At 38.9% G+C, this 27687-nt stretch overlaps 1 protein-coding gene across 3 annotated transcripts in view; it reads right to left on the bottom strand.

Annotated features, from left to right (window-relative positions):
* MAP3K5 (mitogen-activated protein kinase kinase kinase 5) overlaps positions 1 to 27687 on the bottom strand; it is a 194706-nt gene that overhangs the window by 109507 nt on the left and 57512 nt on the right. For all 3 annotated transcript variants that reach the window (XR_004381165.1, XM_032844826.1, XM_032844827.1), the window contains exons 2-7: positions 26185 to 26324; positions 13832 to 13855; positions 8057 to 8250; positions 7097 to 7265; positions 5837 to 5943; positions 2238 to 2408 (exon numbers count right to left, since the gene is read on the bottom strand). Coding sequence is in view for 2 of the 3 variants with exons in the window: in XM_032844826.1 (XP_032700717.1) it covers positions 2238 to 2408; positions 5837 to 5943; positions 7097 to 7265; positions 8057 to 8250; positions 13832 to 13855; positions 26185 to 26324 (805 nt within the window). In the remaining variant the exon portion in view is untranslated. The remainder of the gene's footprint in view (positions 1 to 2237; positions 2409 to 5836; positions 5944 to 7096; positions 7266 to 8056; positions 8251 to 13831; positions 13856 to 26184; positions 26325 to 27687) is intronic.

Raw genomic sequence — 27687 nt, forward strand, 5'->3', positions numbered from 1 at the left:
TGGATCTTCTGCCATTTGCTGATTTTGCTCAACTTTTTTTTTTTTTAAAGATTTTATTTATTTATTTGACAGAGAGAGAGAGAGATCACAACTAGGCAGAGAGGCAGAACTAGAGAGAGGGGGAAGCAGGTTCCCTGCTGAGCAAAGAGCCTGTTGCTGGGCTCGATCCCAGGATCCTGAGACCACGACCTGAACCAAAGGCAGAGGCTTTAACCCACTGAGCCACCCAGGCGCCCCTTGCTCAACTTTTTTTTAAAGATTTTTTTTTTTTTTGCATGTCAGAAGTTTTATACAGAAGAACTTTAAGAATTTCTCTAGAGTATATAAGTAGATCTGTTGGATCTAGGATAGGCTACCTGTCAACTTGCCTTGATATTATCAAAATCTTTAAGTGGTCATAAAAATTTCTGCCACAGCCAGGAGAGACTACCTTTCCTCTAACATCCTTGCCAACAATTGATATTGTCACACTTAACTATTTCTTTATAAATCTAGTAGTTTCTAATGTTGTACTAGACATTTTGGATGCTACGTTGTAGAGTTTGGATTCTGTTATACTCCTCTTAAGAGTATTTGGTCTTACTCTAACAGGCAAATAAACTGTTGGTAGTTTACCTTGATCATATGGGGGCTTGGTTTTAAGTTTAATTAGAGTGGCTCTGTATCGTTTTGCTCTTAACTTTTAGTGCACTTCTTTAGTCCTGGGATGTAGTTTTTTATTCCTGTGCTGTGGCCCTTCGGGACTTTCAGTGGAAAGCTCAGATTGCTCATGAAGCCCTTCTAACATCAGGTTCAAATTCCAAAGTCTGTCTCTCCTACACTGGGCAGCTGCTGAAATTTCTGTTCAGCTCTCAAAGACTTCTAGCTACTGTGTTCCACCTGGGCTCCTAGGGTAAAAGTCACACATGCCAGGGGCAGCTGAGAATTGAACAAGAGTTTATACACAGATTTTTGGGGCTCTCTCTTTGTGGCTCCTTCATGTAGGTGATATCTTACTCAATCTCCAGGCACTCTGGCTGCATCAAACTAAGCCCTCTGACCATTAAGACTCTGATTTCCTTCTCAAGTTCTATCTGTCCTTGGGCTTATAGATTGGAGAATGCCCCCAAGAGAAAATCGTGGATCTTACCCAATGTGGTACCCTTCATCCAAGAACCAAAATTTCTCCAGTTTCTGACCACTTATAGTCACTCTCCAGTGCTTTCAAACTGTCTTCCTTCTTAAGTGTTCTTCCAAAGTTTATAATTGTTAAAATTGGTAGGATTAGCTGGCAATAGAACCCACTCTGCCATTTCCAAAAGGCAGAACCTTGATGAATAGAAGCAAATCTTGATGCACTCTCATTTCCCAATCTGTTCATTCTATGATTCATGGTATTTTTAAGCCTTGTTTAAGAAATTCTTTCCTATCCCAAGGTCAACTTGTATATTTTATTCTAAAAGATTTTTTTTATCAAGTATTTAAAAAAATATTTTGGTCTTTAATTCACTTGGAATTTCACTTTTTAAACACGGCTTAAAGTAGAAATACAATTTCATTTTATTTTTACGAGCAGATGAACAAATTTTCCCAGTCCCATTCCTGAAGAGTCCACCCTTTCCACTCTGATCCATGAAGTGCACTGTCATAAATCTAGTCTCATAAACATCTCAGTCTGTTCCAGGCTCTCTCTTCTGTTCCAGTGTTTGTCTAAGCATACACTTATATTGCAATATCTTAATTATTACATCTTTATAGTAGGTCTTGTTATCTGGTAGAGCAAGTCCTTCCACTTTGTTCTCCAAGATTGTTTTGCCTTTTCTTGGCCCTTTGTATTTTTCAAATAAATTTTAGAATCAATTTGTCATGTCACATAAAGCCCTGTTGGGGAGAACTAACATCTTTAAAATATCAAATCTTCTCATCCACAAATTTGATATATTTTTTCATACATTCTAGAATTCCTTCATGTCTATCAACTTCTATAAATTCTCCAAAAATGATATTTTTGTTGCTATACTCTATATTTTAGAATATCTTTTTAAAATGTTACTTTCTCAAAGTATCTTTTCATCCAACTTACCCCAATGCACTCTACCATATCAAATGAATTTCATCAAAGTTGTTTACTGAAGCTATAAACTCTAAGATTTACTTGTAATACACAATCTACAGGATAACAGTAATTTAGCACTCCCATCTGTAAACCATTTTTTTCATGTCATGGATTTATCAAGTATCTTATCCGATATACTCACCAAGAAGCTCCATGGTCTCTACTTTCAGTGTCCAGGAAATTAGAGTCCAAAAACATGTCTTTGTAGATTCGACCAACTAGGCAATACATATCGGAGGCAACCTGCCCTTCACTTTGCACCAGCGGGATCATAACATCAAGAGCTTTGGCTCTATCTCCAGGGAGATTTCTCCTAAGGTACGGGGAGAAAAAAATATCACTGTTTCAATATAGATCACAGAAGCAATGTAGGCCTTTTTAAAACTCTGCTTGATATTTTGATTCACACTAGTGAAGTCTGGCAGGATAAAGACAACCATAGATTTTGAGAGTTCCCTGTAAAGCTGTGTCCTAAGCCTTTTTGTCTTTTCATCCTACTGCATGTCTACTGGATTTAACAAGGATCACTTTTGAGCTGCTTTCCTGATGACAGTGATAGGTTTGCTTTAACCCATCTATATAGTCTAATTTCGCAGCCCAAAGGTTCATGGTTCATAGGTTCAAGGGCATGAAGTACAATAAGGAATGCAGTCTGTGGCCTTACATGGGGCAGCTGACCAATCCAGACAAGGACCAAACCCTGACTTTAGGTTTCAACGGCTTCTGCTCCAAAACACTGTGCAAACTTATTCCAAACAACACCAACAAACCAACTTTAAGCCAAGAGCTGCCGAAGTCCATGTGTGATCAGATGATGATCTAAGGAAGATGCTTTAGGTAGGTCATTTTAAAATAGCAAATATGTGTAGTTCATTCTCAAAGCCCGATAAAAATTCTCTTAAAGGGAAGCCTGGGTGGTTCAGTTGGTTAAGTGTCTGCCTTCAGCTCAGGTCGTGATGCCAGTGTTCTGGGACTGAGTCTTGCATCAGGTGCTTTGCTCAGCAGGGAACATCCTTCTCCCTCTGCCTGCTGATCCCCTGTTTCTGCTTGCTCACATGTGCACATGTGCATAGTCTTTGATGAATAAATAAATAAAATCTTTTTTTTAAAGATTTTTAAAATTTTTGCTTATTTGACAGAGAGAGATCATAAGTAGGCAGAGAGGCAGGCAGAGAGAGAGGAGGAAGCAGGCTCCCTGCTGAGCAGAGAGCCCGATGTGGGGCTCAATCCCAGGACCCTGGGACCATGACCTGAGCTGAAGGTAGAGGCTTAACCCACTGAGCCACCCAGACGCCCCATAAATAAAATCTTTAAAGAAATTCTCTTCAAAATTATTTCTTGGACCTTAAGAACATTATGCTAAGTGAAAGAAGACAGTCACAAAAGATTACATATAATAAGATTCCATTTATGTGAAATGTCCAGAATAGGCAAAACTAGAAACCAAAAATAGATTAGTGGTTGCCTAGGTCTAGGAGATTTGTGGGGCAAGGGGAGAGTGACTACTAATGGGTTTCCTTTTAGGGAGATGAAAATGTTATATTGTGTTGATGGTCATACAATTCTGTTACTATATTAAAAAACCATTAAATTGTACACCTTAAATGGGTGAATTGTATGATATATGAATTATATTTCAATAAAGTTGCTACATAGAGTTATTTCTCTTCTCCACTATGACTTCAAATACATCTGGTCTATGAAATACCTTTTTACACTTTGTCCTAAATACCTTGAGCTTATAATAACCCTTCATACAAATACGTTTATCAATTCATCATACTGTATTTTAGGAAAGGTAAGGATAAAACACAAAGAAAAATCTAAGAGGCTCTATGGACTTTGATTTTTCATTTCATAAAAAAGAACATATTCCATTCTGTCTTTCAAGAAAGATTTATTTGAGAGCCAGCTGGAGCTGGTAATCTCTGGAGGTCTCATCTCACTCTGTCAAATCTGAAGAAAAAGATGTTTAATAAATGGGGAAATGAAATCTACGTCTATTCTACACTTATTGATAATGTTAGCAAGCATAAAGGAGGAAAGAAAGAATCTCTGGTTGAATAGTGTGCTGACTTCTTTCGTTGCAGACGGAGGCAGGAGGACCTAGTGATGAAGAGCAAAGACATCAGTATGGGACAGATCCAGGTTTGAGCCTCAGTTTTATGACTTGCTAACTGTGGGCTCTGAAGAAAAGCGATTCAAGGTCTCCAAGCTCCAGCTTCCTCATCTGTAAAATAATCAAGCCTTAAGTGACACACAGCAAGTGGTCCAGAGACATGATGTCCCTCCCTTTCTCTTTCGCTCATTCTCTTTAGTTTTAGCAACTGTATATATATTTAACTCGCCACCAGGGAAGACAGCAGCACAACTAACAAGCTTTGGACAGCTCAGTGCTTTGGGCCTCTCCATGCCTCTCTGAGCATGGCCGGCCTCCTTGGTAACTCGGGGTAGGACGTGGCACTGACGTATGTGCCATGATGTGGACAGAAGGCCGACAGGCAGGACTGGAAGTAGCAGCCTTCTTGTGGGTCTTAGCAGATTTCTGGATACATGCCCTAAAATGTGGCCAACAGAGTTCTGATTGTAATTAGATATGTTCAGTGCAGTGAAAATGAAAATACTCTCTGGTTAGGAATATGTTCACCTAGATATAACTACCATTACCCTACTTAGCAAATTTTTTTAAAGATTTATTTATGGGAGAGAGAGAGAGAAAGAGTTGGGGCAGAGGGGAAGGGGCAGAGGGAGAGAGGAGGAGTCTTAAGCAGACTCTGCACTCAGCACAGAGCCTGACACTGAAATTGATCCCATGACCCCGAGATCATAATTGCAGCCAAAACCAAGAGTCCGACACTTAATGAACTGAGCGACCCAGATGCCCCTCTACTTTGTAAATTTTTAAGTAAAGAATCATTTGGGGTTGAGTTATTTGCCTAAAAATAACATATTCGTGCAATTAAAAAAATTCTAAGCAAGTATAAATAGCAAATATAAACTCAGAGAAAAAAGAATTTTTTTTTAAAGATTTTATTTATTTATTTGACAGACAGAGATCACAAGTAGGCAGAGAGGCAGGCAGAGAGAGAGGAGGAAGCAGGCTCCCTGGGAGCCCGATACGGGGCTCGATCCCAGAACCCTGGGATCATGACCTGAGCTGAAGGCAGAGGCTTTAACCCACTGAGCCATCCAGGCGCCCTGAGAAAAAAGAATTTTAAGAATTTAAGGAATAGCATGGAGGACATTAGGGGAAGGAGAGGAAAACTGAAGGGGGGGCTAATCAGTCAGGGAGACAAACCATGAGAGACTATAGACTCTGGGAAACAAACTGAGGGTTTCAGAGGGGAGGCACCCGGGTGGGGGGGAATGGAAATTCAGAAGGTCACAGGTTGTAATGAACACTGCATGTTATATGCAAAAAATGAATCATGGAACACTACATCAAAAAACTAATGATGTACTGTATGGTGTCTTACAGAACATGATAAAAAATAAATTAAGCAAAACAAAACAAAAATAAAGAATTTAAATATACAAACTGCAGGGGCTTTTTTTTTTACTGTCAAAAAAATAAAAAAAAGAATGCATATGCTTCCTATATTTCATATGGTTGAAGCAGAAATATTAATATTACATTCCAATAGGGAGTGGCTGCAATGCTACAGCAAAAACATATCCTAGGAAGAAAACGCAGGTTATAAAATAGTATGTTAGCATAGTACGAACAGAACCTTTTCTTACCTATTCAGTGCAAATGCATAATGAAACTTCACATGGTGATGGGAAGCCAAATCAAAGGTTGGAAGCTTTTCTAAGGTCTCTACCAGCTTCACTATAGAATCATAGTCCTTTCAAACAAAAGGAGAATAACACAGAATTAAACCACTAGGAGAAAGTTCTGACAATAAGAGGACTTTTGACAAGCATGTATCTAAATCCGAGAAGGGTGTTAAAAAGAGAACTAGGATCCATGAACTACTTTGAAGAATCTAGAACCAAAAAGAAATTGATTTTTCTTAAATAAGAAATTTGGCTTATATAGGTAAATACCTTAAAATATAGAGTTACCACAACTGGCCCCCATTAGCATGATAACACTCTGTTGTCTAACTATGGGTGGTTTGCCTCTCCCATGGAGCCAGATTCCTGGCATGGTGTCCTAAAAATTATTTTCAAAGAAAGAATTTTCAAAATATCAAGGACATGGAGCAAATGATTGAACCTCTCTTATAAGTAACAAGATGATGTCATTTCAAGTTCCCCTAGTCTTGGGATCTGAAATACCACACCTCTACATGTATGTTAATTTCTGTTGTTCTCATGAAGCTTTACTTGGGCCTGAAAGGCTGCATGGGAATAAGAAACTAGAAGTCACTTAGATTTTACTATATAAAAATCTAAAAAAAATTCCCAACTCAGAGAGGATTGCCTTCTATTTACCATATTTAAAAAAATTTTAAGATATGTCAATAAAATTAAATGGCACATTGGTGTGTTTTACATGAGAAATTTTTAAAGTTATTTTTGTAATTAATCAGTTGCATATTTCTTGGTCCTGGCTAGTCAGATCTAGCACTATCAATTTCAAGCAACAGAATTCCCAGGAGTAAGAGCTATGTCCAGAAAGCTCCCCCTCCCACTTCTGCTATTTGCCACAACAAAACTTTCACTTATTGTCTGACAGGTGTGTCTGAGGCTAACAAATTAGTATAGGTTGTCCACAGGTTAGCTACGTACACAGATTTTTCTTTTTGTTCTTCTGGAGGAAAAACTCGGACCTTTACCATGAAAGTACTTCATTACGTAATCAAGGATGGCTAACTCATAGGAGTCTTTTCCATTCATCATAAATTCTCAGGATAGAGAGCTTAGAAAAGGCAATAAAAAAATTACATGTAGTGACCTGAATGTCCTCTCAACTAACCGAAATGTGATGCTAACTCTCCCTTATTCCTTCAACAATGCTACACGATGAAGAATTTCCTGTAAGCATCTTCTCACCTGGATATCTCTGTAGGAAAGTAAGAGGTTTATGACAATATCTGCTGTCAAGACTTCGATATTATCTACTCGTTGCCGAATTCTTGCCAATTCAGCTGCCAATTCTTTACCAGTGTATAAATTTCGAGCTTTCCTGATATCATTGAGTATAGATTCCCGGAAATACTGGCTGGTGGGAGAACATATTTCAGAGTTAATACTAGAAGGGATTTCAATGAAAAGCAATGATTGTATAAGGAAATGAATGACATCTGCGGCATTTGTAACTTTCAATTCACAGGATGCATAGATGGAACACCTCATGGATTTTGCATTATAAAGAATTTTGGGAATCCTGTATTTATTTTTTAATACTCTGCTTTGCTTTAGAAAAACTTAGGTAAATATACTGCATCTTAATGACTTTTCCAAGAACCTGCCATGTGCCACTTAAAACACCAAAACTTTATTTTTCAATGCACTGTTTTGAGTAGAAATTGTTCCAAATAAATCAGGTGTGCCTATGATTTGAACATAATATAGCCCTCACTTTCTGACTCAGCCTCATCACAGATTACCCTAACTGGTTGTTCTTAACTAAAATATAATAATGTCATCAGCAATTCTGGGAAAGTTCCTGTTCTTATAGTAAAAGTCTGTGGACATTAATTCTGACAGTGTTTCTACACTTTGAATATATATACACATATATATATATATGTGTATATATATATTTTTTTATCCCTACCATTACCATAATGTACTTAGCATTTTTTTTTTCCCCTTTCTGATCTCAAGTGGTTCTCTTCTGAATACAGTAAACTATCAGGCATCTCTTTTATCTACTTAGAAGATATCATACTTTCATTTTCCTGGTTGTTGGCTGTGTGCTATATCTGAGAAACATCTGATAAGATGCACAAATAAAGGAAGTAGGACATAGCTCTGTTATCATCATCAAACGGCATTATTCAACTTTACCTAGAACTTGCTTGTGCCACCTTCAGAAGCTGAATGAAACGATCCACAAGAGGTAAGCAAATGGGTCCAAGAAGCAGCTCGAAGTTCGGTTGCATGAGCTCCGTCAACCCCTTCATGAAGCTGCTATCACAGCAGTAGACCTTGTTGTGTGGAGTGATCATGTAAGGGACGAATGTATAGTTCCCAGTGCACATCTGTATAAAGAAGAGGTGCCAGGAGCGGGTGAGCTGGCCTGGAGACTCCACACTAACAAAATCCCAAGTCCTACTGCACTGAGTCATTTTAAATAGTCATCCTGAATGTGAAGCGAAATAGAAAAACCTCAATTCTTATTTATGACCTATGAAAGTGGAAATTTCCTCCCAATTTCTTTAATTGCTGATTGCAAATAATTAGGACTTACAGACGATGTAAAAAACAAACAAACAAAAACCAAAAAAGCCAAAAAACAAAACAAAACAAAAACCCCCAGTAGGACAGTTTCCATCAGTCAATTAAATATTTATTCACCAACTCTGATGGCTAAGGCATTATGATATATGCATGCTGCAGGAAAAACAGAGGAGTTTAAACACAGCCTTCAGCCTTCTGGGAAATTTAAAATTTAATCACAGAGACACAGCATAAATACATGACAGGAATAAGAGCTAACATTTAAGGACTCCACACCTGACAGGCTATGCTGTGAGCGATGCGGAAACAAAGCTGCTCTCTCCAGGCTGCTCTGTCATGGTCACGGCTCCATTAGCCTCCTAGCTACTAAAACTAGAGACCCAGAAGTTTTCCCTGATGCTCCCATTTCCTTCACCACCGACATCCTATTGAAATCCAGTCTATTCTACCTCCAAGATCGATCTATTTGTCCATTTCCCTCCATCTTTTCTGCCCACATGGAAGACAAGGCCAACATACCCAGCCTGAGCTACCATCACTGGCCTTCAGTTGGCCTTCCTGCTTCCACTCTCCCCCCTCAATGTGTTCTCTACCCACCAGTCAAAGTGATCTTTTTTTCCCTTCCAATTTCAAGTTTTTATTTAAATTCTAGTTAGTTAAGATACATGGTAAACTTGGTTTCAGGTATACTAAATTAGTGATTCATCACTTACCCCAACCTCTTAACAACCTATATCAGATCGCTTCCCTTAGCTGCCTAAGGCCTCCTCCCTTGCTCCTGGGATGAAAATAAGACACATCCCGGGGGCCTACAAGGGACTGACCACCCAAATCCTACTTCTCTCTCTGCCCTCAGCCCATGCCACTCTCCACTCACTCCTCCTGAGCTTCTCTAGATTCCCAATGATGTCAGGTGAGGGAACATTAGTGCAAACAAAGGGTGAGCTGGGAGGAAGAAAAAGGAACCTGGATTGGACATCCCTAAGTAAGTCAGCCTGCCTGGCTCTAAGAGCTCGGGGAAGGGATGCGGATGCAAAGCTCAGGACCTTAAACAGTATGTCCTGGGCATGGGAATCAGGAAGGATTCAAAGCAGTAAAGAACACATGAGCACAGTCTTAAATGGGGCTACCTAAAATGAATGGTATCATTAGCAAAACGAAAACTCAGCAGAAGCAGACTTCATTATTGATAAACATATTACAGTTGAGGGCACTTGTTATATATCAGGTAATAAATCACAAACAGAACCTGACTGCCCATTAATATATGACAGGAACTTCAAGAGGTTGAAACCTGGGCTGGGGTGGGAAGCGTGAAATGTTCACGATTAAAAAGGCTGAGATTTAAGGAGGGTAAGACACCGAGAGTCAAAATGTCTAGAAGAAAGCCAGAAATATGTGATTGGAACATAAAAGAGTTTCCAACAAAAGTACAGACCTGGGAAGCATTTGGTGTAGTTGAATCTAAGGAAACATGAGGGACCTCTAAGAGAAAAACCATAGAGGAGAGGAAAAAAAAGGCAGAAGGTTCACAAGTAAAATGAGTTATGTGGGAAACCCCATCACTGTTCTGGGGAGCACAGCAAGCCCAGATAATCGGATCCTAGCCATATCAGCATTACAGGGAACAATACATCACTTCGCTTCCCCTTAGAAACAAACCAACAAGAGCAAACGTTGACTCACACTTGCCATGTGTCAAGAATGAACAGTCATGAGTTCCCAATAACCCACTGAAGAAGGTACTATTGTCTCTGTTTTGTTTTTTGTTTTTTTTCCAAAGATTTTATTTATTTATTTATTTGAGAGAGAGAGAGAGAGCACGAGCAGGGGGAGGAGCAGAGGCAGAGGGAGAAACAGATTCTCCACCAAGCAGGGAGGACTACTGTCTGTTTTATATGTGAGAATTCAGACAAGGCTCAGATAAGGTCATGCATCTGGTCCGTGATGTGTTTGGGACTCTAGCCCTGGGGCTCTTCTCTAGAGGGTATCCCATTATCCATTAGAGGGGTCAGCACCCTTCCAAAGGGCCTCTACAGGCTGACACGCCAACACTTCACCTCAGGTCACTTTCGTGGAACCCTGCATGAGCCAAGCTACTGCCTCACAGCAAACAGATGAGAACTGATAAATGCCTTTACGGCCAGACTGAATTATTTATGAACATGGTCTCTGAGGCACTTGTTGTATGTCAGGCTGCGAAGCAGAAACTGGACCTGACTTCCATTTAAAGTATGAGAGGAACTTCCAGAGGTTGATATTTGATTTTTCAATCAAACACATTAAACTGTTCTTTCCTATTTTTTTTAAGATTATTTATTTATTTATTTGACAGACAGAGATCACAAGTAGGCAAAGAGGCAGGCAGAGATAGAGGAGGAAGCAGGCTTCCCGCTGAGCAGAGAGCCCGATGTGGGGCTCAATCCCAGGACCCTGAGATCATGACCTGAGCCGAAGGCAGAGGCGTTAACCCACCAAGCCACCCAGGTGCCCCAGAAACTGTTCCTTTCTTAAGCTCTCCTCCATGGACAAATAATTTGGAAGGCTAGTCAGGAAGAGGAAAAATAAACATATCCTGCTTCTAAAATGTTTCCGACATCCCTCAGCATGTCCACCAATTTAATCCTTTTGACCTGATCCATCGCCTGAGCAGAAAAGAAAGGCAAGTGTACCAAGAGGTTGCCTCCCAAAGCTTCCAGAGCTTTAACTATGAGTGGGTTACAAAAGAGCAACAAAACCAAATACTCCTTAGATAAGTACTATAACTCACAATTCAAAAATAAAATGCTCTGAATCTTCCAAGTCAAAAGTTAGGACAAACAGATGAAAAGCCAATAAACCAGAAAAGCACTATTAGTGTTTCAAAATAGTATTCTGCTGCTGCTGCCGGATAAAGTTCTGTATCCTCAGAAGCCTTAATACCACATGTCATGATGCCTAAGACATGAAATACGATACATCACTACTCAAATACTGGGCATCGGGGAATAATGCATCCGTGTAAAACTAATTCTGGGAGAGAATGACTCTCGAATGTCTGGGTGCGTAGCAGCAGCGGAGGGGTAGAGACAGAAAAACGAGAGTCATGCAAATGGCAGAGAAAAATGGATTCTTGCAACTGTCTCCTTCAAACCCCATAGAATAAGGCTTCAGAGCCCTCACAGAAAATAACCAACATGCTAAGGTCTTTCTAAGTGCCTGGCCTCACTATACTTTCTGGAGTCTCTTCCCTATGTTTCTAAGGCAATAAATGTATTTTTTGCCAATCCCCCATTGTTGGGGAAACACAGGAGGGGGGCTGATAAAGCTTCAGGAGCCGCAGGGATGCTCGTAGGCCTGAGCTGAGACCCCTGTGAGCATGTGGTGGGGGAAAGTGTGAGGGTTGCTTGTGACACTTTTTTTTTTTTTTTTTTTTTTTTTTTTGCTGCTGAGAAAAGCACATTTTTCAGAACAATGAAAACTAATATTACGGGAATCTTTTTTTTCCCTGGGTTGGCTCACCTCTACCTCAGGAATCTTATCACTGCAATTTCTGTTTAGAGATAGCTGTTGCACCCCTAGTTTGAAATCACTGATCATTCAAAGCAAATTAAAAAAGAAAACACCGTGTGATCAAGAATAGACATCTTGGGCATAGCAACTGCCTTTTATTAATAAGGTACTAATTGTAAAATATTTAAGCTTGCTTCTTGAAAAAGAAAGCCCACGTCTCCTTAAATTTCAAAACACCCGAGGTGTGCTCATAAAATAACAACAGCAATCTCTCTGGCCCATGCCTGTGTTCACGGCTATAAAAACCTGCAATTCAAAACCTAGTCCTATTCTATGATCTTTAGTTAAAAAAATAATGCTGGCTCTGTTTTTCAATTTTTAAAAGCTACATAAAGATGAACATACGTATATATGTGTGGGAAATGAATTAAGTTTCTGGGGAGAAATGCTCTCAGCATTCAAACATATTGAAATACCGGCTCAAAATCCTCAACTTTTGAGAAGGACACCCAGCCCCTGAAACCCAGCAGCTTACTCAAGCCAAGAGGTGACCTGTTCATCATGTGCGGTATTTGGAAACCTTATAACCCCGTTTCTCCACAGGTCTGATCTGCCAGTGGGTATGATTAGCTCTTTCCTCCAAGTTTCTGGTAAAGACCACCTCCTCTCAAAGACCCGTGACCATTTGGTATATGGCCACCCAGTCTTTGGCGCATTGCCTTGCATTAATTTTCTAATCTGTGTCTTTGCTGATTTGTTTACCAATCTTCTCTCCAAACTAGACTCTGGGCCTAGTCACTGGCCATCTCCCAGAGCAGTTAAGAATCTGACTGCCTCGATTTTCAGCCGCCATAGTGAATCCCTGTGGCACCAAGCCCAAAGCCTGGCACATGGTATGTGTTCAATCACTATTTGTTTAATAAAAATGTTACACGAAATAGATGCCTGAAGCAATAACTGCTCATTTCCTGTGGAGATGGGCAGAATAAAAGTACATAATGACAACTTTATTTATGTTGCCATGAGTCTCTAACTTGGTACAATCTTAACCATAAGTTTTAAATCTTTCTGGTCTAAGGAAAAATTACAATTGTATTTTTAATCTTACCATCGTAAATCAAATCAGGTGCAGATCTTTAGGTAGGATATTATTTTTGCTGTAAGTTGCAAAGATGCACTCTTTGTGGTTTTTAAATACTGGTTTATTTTCCAAATGAAAAGTATAACCACTAGCATAAGAAGGCTGATGTCCTTAGATATTAAATTGTGTAATTTTTCTTCATGCATTTTTAAAATTTGAAACTTATTTTTATCACTTTTTAGCTTTTATTTAATACTGTGTGGAAGGTAAGAATTCTGTGGTGTGGTCTCAAAGGCAGACTACAAGACTCTGGAACTTAGATCAAACTGTATAGATAGTTAGATAATAGATATACATGTACCTATATATGTATGTGCATATATGGGCACATTTATACCTATAATTTGCTACATAGCATATACATAGGTACAGATATCTATATGTGTGTGTCTATAAACATAAATACATGTGTATAAACATATATACACACACGTACACCTATATGCAGTATGTGTATATATGATGCCTGAGTACCACTCAGAATTACACAAAATTGGATATACTATGGAAACATTCTTTTACAAAATATAAGTATATATGCAATAAACAGGCATTGGCGTCCTCTCCCAGTAATGTTTTGCTTTTAAAGAAATGTTTTGATAAAATAACCAAATTTATATTGATATATCAGAAACTCTAAAGAGGGAAAACAGAAATTAATAATTTGTGGAGATAAAAAAAAGGCCAGAGATTAGTTGATGGAACAGAAAAGATAGAAAATTTCTGGAAGAGTTAAAGAAAATACTCACGGTATTCTTCTGGCAAATGATTTCCTGAAAAATGAGAAAAGAAAAAAAATTAAGTTAAAGTTAATATAAAATTAATTCAATAATTAATTTAACTATTTGATGTGGGAAAATATCTTAGCAATCTGAAATTTAAGGGAGTGTACCATAAGTTCCTGTATCAGAAAAATTTACAATCTGATGAAAATGAGAGAAAATAAAAGGATTCTCAATGGTGTAAAGGAAACTGTACAAACATATAAAGTCCAAAAGCTGAATAATTTAAAAACCATTCTTGTAGAATATGTAAGCACAGAATTATCTGCCACAACCTTTTTAGGAAAAGGCTAAAAGGAGTTCAGTTTTCTGATGTACAACATCACTCACACACTGGGCGGGGGTAGACCATGGGACTATGCAGATGCTGTCTCCTGGGAAATAAAGGGTATTGGCTACTTATCAGAGTGGGCAAATCCACACCTATGTAAGATCATCTGACAATAAAAGTCACAAATATAATTTACATATTGTTCAATAAAAAGTGGAATGTGAGAAATACACTGAAGGCAGTTTCCCTATCTTCTAGGTTGTGAGGAGGGAGATTGTGCAAATAATGTAGCTATACTGTGTCAGGTGCATAAAAACTCGTGCTAAAGCTTGCTGTCATCATCATGATTTCTGGATGTTTAAATGAGTAGAGGCATGGAAGAGACAATCTGGAAAACCCTGTGGCATAAAGGCTTCACCGAGGCTGGGGAATCATGATTTAGAAAGAGAAATGAGACAGAATTTTGGAAATGATGGCATGTATGTTGTCATGGAAACAGGGACTGTGAGACTTTTGTGGTGCCTCAAGGGTAGGTCCATCTGGCTAAGAAGAAGAGCCAGATCTGGTGAGGTAAGGAATGAGCAGAGGATCAATTCAAGGTTCAGCCAACTGGCCATCACTCTTCATTCAAGATCAACATGGGGGCAAAGGGGAACTGAGAAGTTCTTTGGCTTAGGGCAGTACGTAGGAGTTTTGAATGTTTAAGGGTAACAGATGAGTAAATAAAAAGCTATAGAAGAAGGAATGGTGCTGGGTAATTTTGAAAGTCATAATGATATATATAAAACAGTACAAGACGCCCTTTAATACTTCACAAACGGAAAAGAAAAAAAAAGACACGTACACATTTAAAAAGAAACATTACATGCCTGGGTCTACATGCATGTATGTACACATATGCTAAATCAAAAGAGTAAGACTCCAGTAAGGCCTTGTGTTTCTGAGAGAAGGAGGATTTTACTAAGCAGTAAGGAAGTCTGGGAAGATCAGCAGAGAAGGTGGAACTCAAGATGAGCCAAGGAGGATGGACAACTTCCAAAGACAAAGCAGGAAGGTGGAGATACAAGTTAGAGGACCAGGAACACCAAAGGTCCCTTTGGAGAATAACATAATTACCAGGGACTAGAGAAGATAGTTCATTTGGGGAAGTAAAAAGGAGAAAATAAAATAGGCCTATGAAAAAGATCTTGAATTGAATCATTAGGCTAAGAAGAAAGTTCATTTTGGCATGTACCAATAATATCAGAAAGTTATTTGGGGCCTTACTGGAGAAGGCCCTAAATGCCAAAATAAAGTACTTTGTTTTGTGAGCAACTGGCAGCCAAAATGTATTTTTAAGGTGAGCAATATACATAAAGAAGAATCAGCACAGGGACACTGTAAAAGCAAAGGCTGGGAACATCATCAATGTCTATCAGCTAGAAAGTGGTTGAATAAACCAATGGTATGTCCATTCAATGGAATACAACGCAGCTGAACCAAGAACAAGGAAGTTCTTCATGCAGCAATATGGAAAGATTTCCAAGATATACTGCTAAGTGAAAAAAAGCAAAGTACAGAATGGTTTTCAAACATATGCTCCTATTTACGTATCAAAGAGAAAAAGAAAATTCTAATTTGTACATTCATAAAATCTATCTAGAGGAATAGACAAGAATCTAGTCATAGTGGTTGCCAGTGGGGGGGAGCTGGCTGGGTGCAGAACAAAGATGAGAGAATGACTTTTCACTATATATCCTTTCCACTTTTAAACTTTTGTATCAGGTGAGTGTGTTACCCAAGAAAGACAAATACGTAAAATGTAAACCTTGTTAAAGTCTAAAAAATACTAATTCAATGGTGGTATTTAGTATTGGAGGGAAAAGAGCATTTAGGTGACATTGCAAAAGTTCAGGGACATCAAATTAAGGGCTTGGATGACAGTAGTGCCTGGGGGACAGAAATCAAGAGATGGATGAGTGACATTGTGGAGGAAAATTCAAGGTGGCTTTTCCCACAGGTGTTTCATAGATAGTCCATCTCTCTTTCTCCATTCCCTCCCCCTGCGCACACACTCTCTCTCACACACACACATACACACACACACACACACGCACACACAACTGTTCACAAAAAAAAAATGCTGGATAATCACAAAATTAGAAACACAGTATGCAGAATTTTCCAGACTTGATTTACGGTGCATCTCTTCAGAGAAGCAAACCACAGTCTTTGGGATGCTGCTCTCTTGTGACAGTCACACGCTCCTCTCCTCCCTGCAAGTAACAAGGGAATGCCCTTCTCTTCTTCCTCTACCACACAATATCCTCATGCACTGACTGCATAAGAAGTCTGTTCTTTGTGAAGGTGCTTTCAATGATGCCAATTTTCCCTACAGAAGTAGATGATGTCCTTATTTCTGTCCCGACTACCCCTCGTACAGACCTCTATGACAACAACACATGTACCAATTGCAAATGTGTCATCGTATGATTCTCCCATCCTATGTCATGAGCAACTTGGATGTTTTGTTCATCTTCATACCCCAATGGTTGCCTAGTAAATCGAATGGCATATAGTAGGTACTCAATAAAAGCATGAAGAAATTAATAAGTCAATGAAAGTATAAAATACTGGGCTCTGGAATCACAGTAGAAATGTGTAAGTCCTGGCTCTGCTCCTGACTAGCCATCTGTCATTTCCCCTCCCTCTAACAGAACACACTAAGAGCTGGGTTGAGCGATTGCCCATCTCTTCCAACTCTGTGTTCTAGCATTTGCTTTTGGCTAAAGGCCTATCACAATGAGCACTGTCCTTGTGCCAAAGGAAGGAGAGATGTCCTCATGCCCAGCACAGGAGCTCCCCTACCAGCATCTTTCTTTTGGTGCACTGAGCCCAGAAATGGAAGTTGTAATGAAAGGAGCAGTGGGGGAACACTGAGCAGGCTGAAGGCTCCCTCTGCTTGCCCCCACAGAAAATAAGCTGCTGTTGGCTTAGAACCAATATGCTACATCTTCCTGAAGAATGGCTCATTGGAAAAACAAGCCTCTTAAAAGTCTTCTTTGCTTTCATTTCATTTTGCAATATAACAAATTAGGAAACTATATTAAAATCATTCCCATAAAAAATCTCCCTAAGAAATAATATGAAGTGTCTGTGAGGGCTATGTCACACCAGAGACAGGACAGGACAGAGTGGCATGATTTACAAATCAGTGGTTGGTTATCAAGTAAGCAAGATGCTTGCGGGAATGTCCAGAGGCAGCACTTCTATTAAAAGGGCACAGATTCATTCTTTCCAGTTCACTACTAAATTGCTAAACTACGTTATAGGGTCATATTTTCAAATGATTGTTTCCCTAACATTTACTGATTGTGTAATTTATACTACTAAGTTAGCTGCTATTTAGAAGTACTGAAAAGAATCCAATAAAAATTCACTGTGAAACAAACAAGCAAAAAATCCTAGGATCTACTGAATTCTTATTAACTAATGCTTATGTTTTGTAGAAGCTAAATGAATATGTTATTCTCTTGAATGAGACAGAGTTTACTCACAGTTTATGATGTAACCTTACATGATGCATCCACTCGGAAGAAAAAAGGACAACTTGTGCATTTTAACTTGGTACAAATAAATAGCAAACAAGACCTTGCAAGGTATCTCCCTACTCAGGCAGACTAGTGAATGTTTAATGTGTACTAAACCCATCAAAGGAGAAAAAAAGGAGGAAGGGGAATCAATTTAAGACACAATTGCTGTATTACACATCACAGCATGGAAGCCTCTCGTCTAAAGTGCCTTGAAATAGGACAGTAAAATAAACACTCCCAGTGAAATGTTTTGAGGGTGCATTGCCTCACTACAACTTCAGACTTGTCTGAAGTCTTTAGGGGCCTTCTAGTCAGTACAACTCCTGCCTGTACCAGAAACAACCCCCCCCCAAAATTTTTACCCCTTTCTCCAGTACCTTTTGATAACCAAAGAAGGAAGGAAGACAAAAGAGACAATCTAATAAAAGGTCTCTTTGCGAGGGAAGACAAAGACAACTTTTGATAGCTATTTGGGACAATGTAACTTCGAAGAGGTCATTTTAAGGAGAAATATATGGAGTATCTCCAAAATTGGAAAGTGTTTGTGCCTAGAATTTAGGTAATTACAGCCAGGGGAAGGAAATGGGAACAGCTGGTGTGGGATTGCCAAGTTAAATTGACTCAGGGTGGGAGAAGCAGAACTAGCAAGCAGGATCTTAGTTTCCTGAAAGAAAAGGAACAGGCTGGGAGTTCCTGGCCAGGAAAGAACATGGTCCCCAGCTGGTGACCTTCTGGGTCCTCCCTTTAGATCCCTCTTCCTGTCCAAGAGGAACTGGGCAAGTTTTCCACCAAAGTTGAGTAAAAGAGGAATATTTCTTATGCTCCCCAGCTCCATCCTCTTAACTAATTTCAAAACTTCAAAACAAGACTAGGAAATATTAGATGGGCTGTTGTGAACAACCTGGTCCTCACTGAGGAGGTGGGTCTCGTCCTTCCCCTCAAGCATGCTGCTAAAATAAAGCTGAGCCAGGTTAGGAAGAACAATCCAACACAGGTATCACAGAATTGACCCATTTCTAAGGTTAGGAAACACATTAGACTTGTGCTTACACATTATGCTTGTTAGCTTTTTGTATAAAAAGCTTTTGTATAAAAGCTTTTTTGTATAAAAGTTCAAGTTGAAAAAGACAAAAAAGGGGCGCCTGGCTGGCTCAGTGGGTTAAACCTCTGCCTTCGGCTTGGGTCATGATCTCAGGGTCCTGGGATCGAGTTCCACATCGGGCTCTTTGCTTGGCAGGGAGCCTGCTTCTTCCTCTCTCTCTGCCTGCCTCTCTGCCTACTTGTGATCTCTGTCTGCCAAATAAATAAATACAATCTTTTAAAAAAAAAAACACCCAACCTCGATAATCTAAAAAGAATCCAGAAAATCCTATTTTTACAGGACATACAAAATCTGTGTGCAGACTTAGAATACACATGACAAGTCAGACAATCTCGGGCTCCCCCTGATCTGACACTGTGTGTGTCTCTAAGTCACTATGTCTCTCTGGGTTTATTTCTTATCTGGAAAGAAAGTATCTTTTATCTGCCTAATCTATGTAGCAAGTACCTAACATATCTTATCTCCTTGGATTGCTTTTAAAGAACAACTGAAATAAGCTTATGAAAGTACTTTAAGCCTTTTAAGGACATACACAGTATGAGTATTACTATTATCATGGCAAACAACCCCAAATTGGTTCCTATTTTACCAGATCTAGAGACACTGTATACCTGTATTGTTCTGTGATCCATAGTGAGAACACAACCTTCTCTTGATATAAGCAACTGTCAATTAAAACAACCTGTACCAAAAGTCAAGTTAAATTATACCAAAGCTGGAAAGCAATCCTAAAAGAAATTCTAGACTCTCTTCTCCTTCCCTCTGAATTTTATTTTATATTTAAATAAATATGTCTTGGTGTAAGTAGATATGGGTCTTTAAATGGGGCAGGGATGCTGACAAGTAACATTTTACACATAGAGAATTGGAAACAACTTTTTAACACAAACTTCTCCTTATAATGTGTTGCTATTAGAAGTAACTTCCTCTTCTTTGACACCAGCTGTTTCTTTCAGCAACACCTAATTGGACCAAATTATTCACATGCAGGTATTTCTTCTCAAAAAAAAAAAAAAAACCCTATTGTTGTATAGCTAAAGGTATCACAAATTTCTGTACACTAAATCACATTTTTCACATAAATTTCAGTAAAAATGTCAAGGATGTATTCTAAAAGACCTAAATCAGATGATGAGTTGGAGAATCGGATGATGGGTGGGAGTGCCACAGAGATCAACCTGCCTAGAAGGATCGTTTATTTATACTGAGCAAAAGGGAATAGAATTCAGACAAGGCTTGCCCCCTTGGGTGGGAGTCAGGAGGCTTTCAGGTGTCTATCTTCTGCATGCAGAAGCATTCCTTCTTGCTCTTTAAGGTATTCAAACGCATGGGCCTATAATGAAAGTCTCCACCAATGAAAAATATCTGGGGCCAAGCCAGTGATATGATGACATCTTCCGTTCACACTGCAGCACTGACTTCCTTCTCTCTTTGACAAAATGGTAATTAGACACTAGAAATGGTGGGCGGGGGTGGGGAGGATAAAGGAGGTACTAGAAAGGAAAGCAAAGGTATACTCTATCCAGTATACAGAAAATTCCTCAGTAGTGGTGATACTGCCAACTCACATGAAAGAAAACTGGATTCTCCAGTCTCCAGCCCTTTCCCAAACCTCAGGGATGGATTCTACAACTGGGAAATCAACTTGTGCTAAATAAACCATGCGTCTAGTTTGTCAGTTCAAATCTTGAGAAAGCAGTGCTCACGTGTACTGCTCATCCGCTCCTTCCCCAAATTATTCCTCCCTCCCTCTAATTTGATGTGGAATGACTATAGCTCAGAGAAAAGGTAGATCATTCCTAGAAGTAAAATAAAGAAAGAAGACGGTCTCCTCTCTCAACAGAAAGAAAGATCTCGCCATGAAATAATACGAAGTGTGTGTGAAGGAGGGCTATGTCGCACCAGAGACAGGAGAGAGTGCCATGATTTACCAATCAGGGTCGGTTATCAAGTAAGCAAGATGCTTGCGGGTATGTCCAGAGGCAGCATTTCCTAGTAAAAGGGCACAGGTTCATTGCTTCCAGTTCACTATTAAATTGTTAAGCTACTTTATAGGATCATATTTTCAAATGACTCTTTCCCTAACATTTACTGAGTGTGTAATCTATACTACTGGCCAAGTTAGGTGCTACTAAAAAGTGTTGAAAAGAATCCAGTAAAATTCACTGTTAAACTAAAAAAAAAATCATAAACCATTGGAAAAATACAAATGTTGATTTCATACACAATTCAAACAAAAACTAAATTCCTCTTAATAATTAACTTTGATAGGGGAGGTAAAACTTTAAGAAGAGGAATTGGGGGTGTGAGAAGGGAAAAACTGATGGGTTTGAGAACATTATGGAATCTGAGTGGATTCACCAGACACAAGTAATTCAATTTAGGTTTGAGGTATTTGTACCAAAAATGACCCCACGTCTTCACCAATTTATTGGAAACTGGCATAATCACTAAAATGGACAATAAGAACATCACGACTCTTTTTAAAACTATCACAATTTGCTTTAAGTGGAAATGCATAAGTAACAGAACAACAGACTTAATATGCAATTTCTCACAGTAAGTTCTAAAAGAGATTGGATCCCCCTGTACCTGCAGAGAAAGGAGCGTAAGTACCACAGAACTGTCTGAATGAGCAACTGTGACAGTTCTCAAATTTCACCCCTGTTGTAGCATGTGTCAGAATTTCCTTCCTTTTTAAGACTAAATAATATTTTATTGTATGCACATACCATTTTGTTTTATCCATTCATTTACTGATGGACATTTAGGTCACTTCTACCTTCTGGCTACTGTGAATTAACGCTGCTAGGGACACCGGCGCACAGACATCTCTTTGAGAGCCTGCTTTCAACTCTTTCAGGTGTATGTCCATAGGTGAAAATGCTGGATTATGTGGTAATTCTATTTTTAATTTTTTGAGGACTTGCCATACGATTAAAAATGGATGATTCTTAAAGGGCAATTTTAGTGATAGTATACAAATTCTGGTTTGTGCACTCATGATTTCATGCTAGTCAGATCCCAATCTAGAAAATACTAGATGCACTGAGGCAGGGGAAGCGGTTCCGCTATCTCGTATGTGTGGATCTCCTCAGTGGGATTGTGAAGGATTAAGCACATAGATAGATTGCTGCAGAGAACAATCTACTAAGGAGAATCCCGTCTGTAAAACAACTTTTCCAGCAATGAGTAAAGAGAAAAATCCAACTAAATTTCTTGAAAAGGGAATACTCTCACATAATCATTACTTTTCAACACAAGCTCTGTCCCCACTAACTGACATGCATATCAATCTCTAAGATATTTTTACTCTGTAGTAGATAAAATGGGAATAAAGCCCATCTTGGTACAGAAAGACCCAAACGCATCTGAGCCTCTTTAATCACAGTTAGAACATTAGGAAAAAGAAATTATAAGCGATTTGGGGATTCAAATGCCCAAAATAACTATCCTGGTAGATATAATAACAAAGTATCACAGACTTCTTCCTTAAAAAAAGAATTAATTGTGAAATAGTTCAACTATATAAAAAGTACAGAAATTAGTACACACCCATGTATATACCACCTTGACTTAGAAATCTAATATTATAGGTAAGCTTGAAGATGCTTGTCTTTCCCCATGGTTCTGTTCTACTCCTACCCCCAAAAGAGATAACTATTCTGAATTTGTTGTTTGTGATTCCCACGCAAACGTCAGTCCTTTGTAACCCAAGTAGGTATAAAACACTGTCTTGCATTGATTCGATTTGGTACAGACGGCATCATACCACACACGCTTCTGTAATTTGTTTTTGCTCCCAACACTGTTCTTGAGCTGTATGGATAGTGACACGAAAGCTCTAGTTAACTCATTTTAAGTGCTCTGTAATAGTCCACGAACTGACCACACCAGAAGGTGTTTGTTCATTCTCTCCTTGATAGGTATTTACCAATTCCTTTGGGGGAGGGGTTATTACAATGTCAATATAATATTGTCGATTAGATCTCCTTCTGCATGCCACAGACTCGTTCTGCGGTGCAAATCGAGAGGCAAGAGTTGCTGAGTCTTGGTGCCACGTTCATCTGATAATAGCCGGTGTTGCCAAACTGCTCTTTGAAAGTAGTGCCAGCATCCCCTCCCATCAGCTGGGCCTGCTTTCCACTCTCCACAGCCTCAGCCTGGGCATCATAAGGGCTTTTAACTGTTGACTATCTGATGGTGCGCAGTGGTATTTCCTTGTTTTGTTTTGCTTTGTTTTTCTAAGCAGCATTGTCTGAAGTGAGTGGGGAGTGGCCTACAAGGAAGAGAGGGAGCTGAAGAAGGGAAAAGGGGGAAGAATCTCAAGGAGTGGAGCTGAGAGCTGTCGTTAAACAGGAATTTCTGATGCTAGAAGAAATGGCTCATTAAAATAATTCCCACACTCTACACAGTGGCCGTTCATTGCCGCCTCATAGCTCATTGGTCAGTAGTGTCCAGACCTAATGGTCCCATTTACTGAGAGACCCCAAGTGGGGGTCGGATCATTTCTGTAATGCATGAAGGTAATCCGAAAAATGCCATTTCGACCATTTCTTATTTTCAAGCAAATATAAGTCTTAGCATAGAGTCTCACTGGCAGACACCTAAGAAGTTGTCATGGTATTTAAAGAAAACTGTGAAAATTGTGTTGTTAAAATGCTAAGGGGAAAAATATCAACTTCTCTTTCTCAACGTGCAATGGTCTTTTTTTTTTTTTTTGAAAAAAAAAAAATTAACTATTTCATTCTCCTAGAAGAGTACTTGTGATTTCCAATGGATACAAAGCTTACTGCAAGTATGTGATTTGATTAAATTCTCAATATCCTTTCATATGAAAACTCAGATGTAGCTTTCAGGTACTTTTATGGATTCCTATCAATTATTTTTTAGGAGCTGAACCTTAAAGGTTTTTTCCTATGATTTCATCCAGAGAATTTACTGCCAAAGAGAAACTGCTGTCTTCAACAAAGAACAGCAAATGAAAATTAAACTGGTGTAGCTGTACTTTCTAGATGTCCAAAGAATCAACGTTAGGGAAGCTAGCTATGTGACAAGAATAGCATTCTCATTCTGTATGTGCTCTGCAAAAACAGGGACAAGCTTCGTTTTTATTTTATTAGGCTGATCTATCCAGAACAGCTTATGTATAATAACTCTTGTTCTGCCTTATTTCATAGCAATTTTCTTTTCTATTGGTAGAAGGCAGAGATTACACCTATAATGAACTGTAACAGAAATTAGTAAAATTAAACACACACACACACACACACACACACACACACACACACACACACAGACTTTCCTCAACAGCAGAGGACCAGAAAAATTTCTAGGGCTCGGGAAATAATTAGATTGAAAAAAATATTTTCTATCCCAGAGGCCTTTGTCCTCTGCAACCAGACACTTATTAGGGCTAGGAACAAACTAAAAACAACAACAACAATGGCAAAAGCTTAAGTTAATGGAAACAGGGAACAACTCAGGGGTGGGGGGCAGACATAGTTGATGGGTTTTCTAAAGGAACACACTAAGCAGGGAAAGTTGGATATCCTTCTATCTAGAAGAAATTGCAATAAAGTTTAGTGGTTTGGAGGTTGGGCTTGGGAGTTAGGCAGACCTAGGCTTTACTTTACTAGTTACATGATCTAGGGCAAATGACTGAATTTATTTGAGCCTTAGTTTGCAGTTCTACAAAACAGTGATATAATAGGACATAATATACCCCACAGGGATGTTTTTAGAATTAAATGTGAAAATGTAAGTGGGGAAAGCACAGAGTAAGTGCTCGGTTACTAGCAGCTATTATGTACAAGATAAATGAGTGTGTTTTAGTTAGACTAGCCTTTTTAAAGAACTATTGTATTCACATACCAATAACACTTTTAAACAAAGGCTGGTAAAAAGCAATTAAATAAATCAGTGTATTTGTCCCATACAAATTTCTGAAAATATTAGCTTCAATTCTTTCTCTCTAATGTAATTTTAATTCAGCTTTTAAAAATTTCCCCAGGAAAGAGTAGTCCTAAATGAAATCACCAGCTACCAGTAGGGCAAGAATAAAAAGAGGGTAGAGTGAAAAATGTCTAACACTATACTGCTTGCTTAGAATACTTAATGTAAAGAAAATAAAATAGTACAATAAAAAGAATAAATAAAACTATCTCATTCCTTTATCACTGTTAATGTAAATAGTAGCAAATCAAAATATTTAATTAAACTACAACACACAAAATTTTATGATGCTTTACTTAAAGTGGTAAATCTAAAGTAAAATAAAGTTGGGCAGCTTAAAGAATTGCCCCAGGTTAAAAAAAACAAACAAAAAAAAACAGATGCAGACAGAGAGGGCAAATATCCTGGGACTTGAATTTCAGAGTATTCTGGAAAGGGTTAGCCTACCATTGCCTGGCATGCAGTAAATGTATTTGCTAAAAGTAACTGTAGATTTCTCAGAAAAAACCATATAAGCTTTAGACACTCAGATAAAAGCAAAATGTTACTTTCTTTTTTGTCCTTTTTTTTTTTTTCCCCACAGTCGTGGAGTTAGAGATCTTCATATAACAATTACTAAGTCACTAAAATACGGCTCTGGGTTTTAGGACTCCATGTCTCAAGGTTGGCTTCGATGTGAAAACTGGAAGATATAGATGAGAAAAAGCCACATAAAGCTAGCTGGAAGTTTCACAAAGGAAATGGATGATATCAGGTTCAGCATGAGTTTCAGTGAATTGTTAAATGCTTTTCAAAGAATCACACAATGACTGTATTGCAAAAGCATTTTAGGCAATCTTTCGGGACGGAAGAAACGCCTTCATATCATTATGTTCCTATCCTGGAGAGAATGACATGGGGTCCGCTGAATTTGTAGACAAATATAGTAGGTTCCTATCTCCCCTCTCCCTAAGTTATTAAGTTATTGAAAGCATTTCCCAGTCAAGAGGATGGTGAAAATCAGTGAGAAAACGTCTATTTAGAGTCCTTCCAGTAGGAGGCAGATTTCCAGTCGAAGACAGGTGTGCCCAATGAAAACCCCCCAACAGTGATACAGCTCAGGGCCTGACCATGCTTACACAAATTCCAGGTCTTTCTCGGGCAGGCAGTGGGCACGGATGACTTCTAGTAATGCAGTTTCCTCAACATCAACTCAAACTCCAGCTCAAAACTCAACATTAAGATTCTCCTACCTGTGTATCATCAAATTTCTACATTGAAATCTAGATAAATGTCAAGAGGAATTGTATAACTATCGGAATAGCAAAAACAAGCTTTCACAAATGTAAGCTGCTTCCATTGCTTTGGTTATCACAGGGACAGAGAGGTATCACTAGGACCCTGGTGCCCCAAGTAAATACTTAGCAAACAGGTCAGGTACCTTCAGGGACTGCAGAGAGTCTGAGTTGTTATCACAGTAGAGGATGATGTTGTTGGCCATGCTGAAGCTTTCTCTCACTCCGAGGTGGTAAAACAAGGACGGCTGTCGGAAAGCATCACTCATCTCCACCACTGCGATATCTGCAAACAGAGAACAAAGCCCCCCCCAGGAGACGACACCTGAATAATGCCCAGTAAGTACATTTTGGTTTCAACGACTGAGTATTCAAAGAGGAAATGAGGAAAGGATAGGGATTTTCCCTCCTTGCTTACCACTGAATTTTGAATTTGTAGCTCTACCCAGACGGAAGTGGTTTTTAGAAAATGCAGCAAACCTGCATCTTTTTTTTTTGAACATTTCTTTTCTTTTTAAATTTACTTCTTTGACAGAGATTACAAGTAGGCAGAGAGAGAGGGGGAAGCAGGCTCCCTGCCGAGCAGAGAGCCTGATGTGGGGCTCGATCCCAGGAACCTGGGATCATGACCTGAGCTGAAGGCAGAGGCTTTAACCCACTGAGCCACCCAGGCACCCCTATCGTTTTTTTTTTGTTTTGTTTTGTTTTGTTTTAAACACAAAGGTGATCCTGTAATTACTGGAAACTGAGCAAAATCTACAATGGTGGGATGCTGGGGCTAACGCTCTCTGTTGAATTTCAACATTAAAATAATTTCCAGAAGCAGATCCATTTATTGCAATAAGCAGTAAATGTAAAATGAGATTTAAGAAAGCAAGCAGGGGAGCATCTGGATGGCTCAGTCAGTTAAATGGCTAATTCTTGGTTTCAACTCAGGTCATGATCTCAGGGACAAGTGACAGAGCCTCACGACCAGTTCCAGTCTCCTGAAGATTGTCTCCCTCTGCCTCTGCCCTTCCTCCCCCAATTAAATAAATAAATATTTTTTAAAAAAGGAAATAGATAAGATTATAAATTAATCCAGAGGTGTATTTTATTTTAAGATTTTATTTATTTATTTATTTGTCAGAGAGAGAGAGAGCGAGAGCGAGCGCACAAGCAGGCAGAGTGGCAGGCAGAGGTAGAGAAGCAGGCTCCTGCCGAGCAAGGAGCCCAATGTGGGACTCCATCCCAGGACCCTGGGATCATGACCTGAGCTGAAGGCAGTGGCTTAACCAACTGAGCCACCCAGGCAACACCAGAGCTGTTACTTTATAATTAATTAATTATTATTATTAATATATAGCAAGCCCCTAGCAAGTGCACTCAAGAAAGAAAGAAAGCAAAGGTATAGAAAATTATGACTGAGAAGGAAAATATAAACACAGATAAAAATTCCACCAAAGCTCAGAGATGACTATACCAAGGTAGTATAAACCTGATAGCAATACCTGATACTAATGTCAAAAGAATGAAATATAGGTTGTCTCAAACTCACTTTATACATGGACAAAAATATGAAAGAAAAATGTAAAAAAAATGCACCAACATTATACTATAAGAAAACTAGATCATGGGTTTAAAATTTATTTTGGGAATGCTGGGATATC

The sequence above is a fragment of the Lontra canadensis genome, unplaced genomic scaffold (genome assembly GCF_010015895.1).
Source record: "Lontra canadensis isolate GAN:19392208 unplaced genomic scaffold, GSC_riverotter_1.0 scaffold156, whole genome shotgun sequence".
NCBI lineage: Eukaryota > Metazoa > Chordata > Mammalia > Carnivora > Mustelidae > Lontra > Lontra canadensis.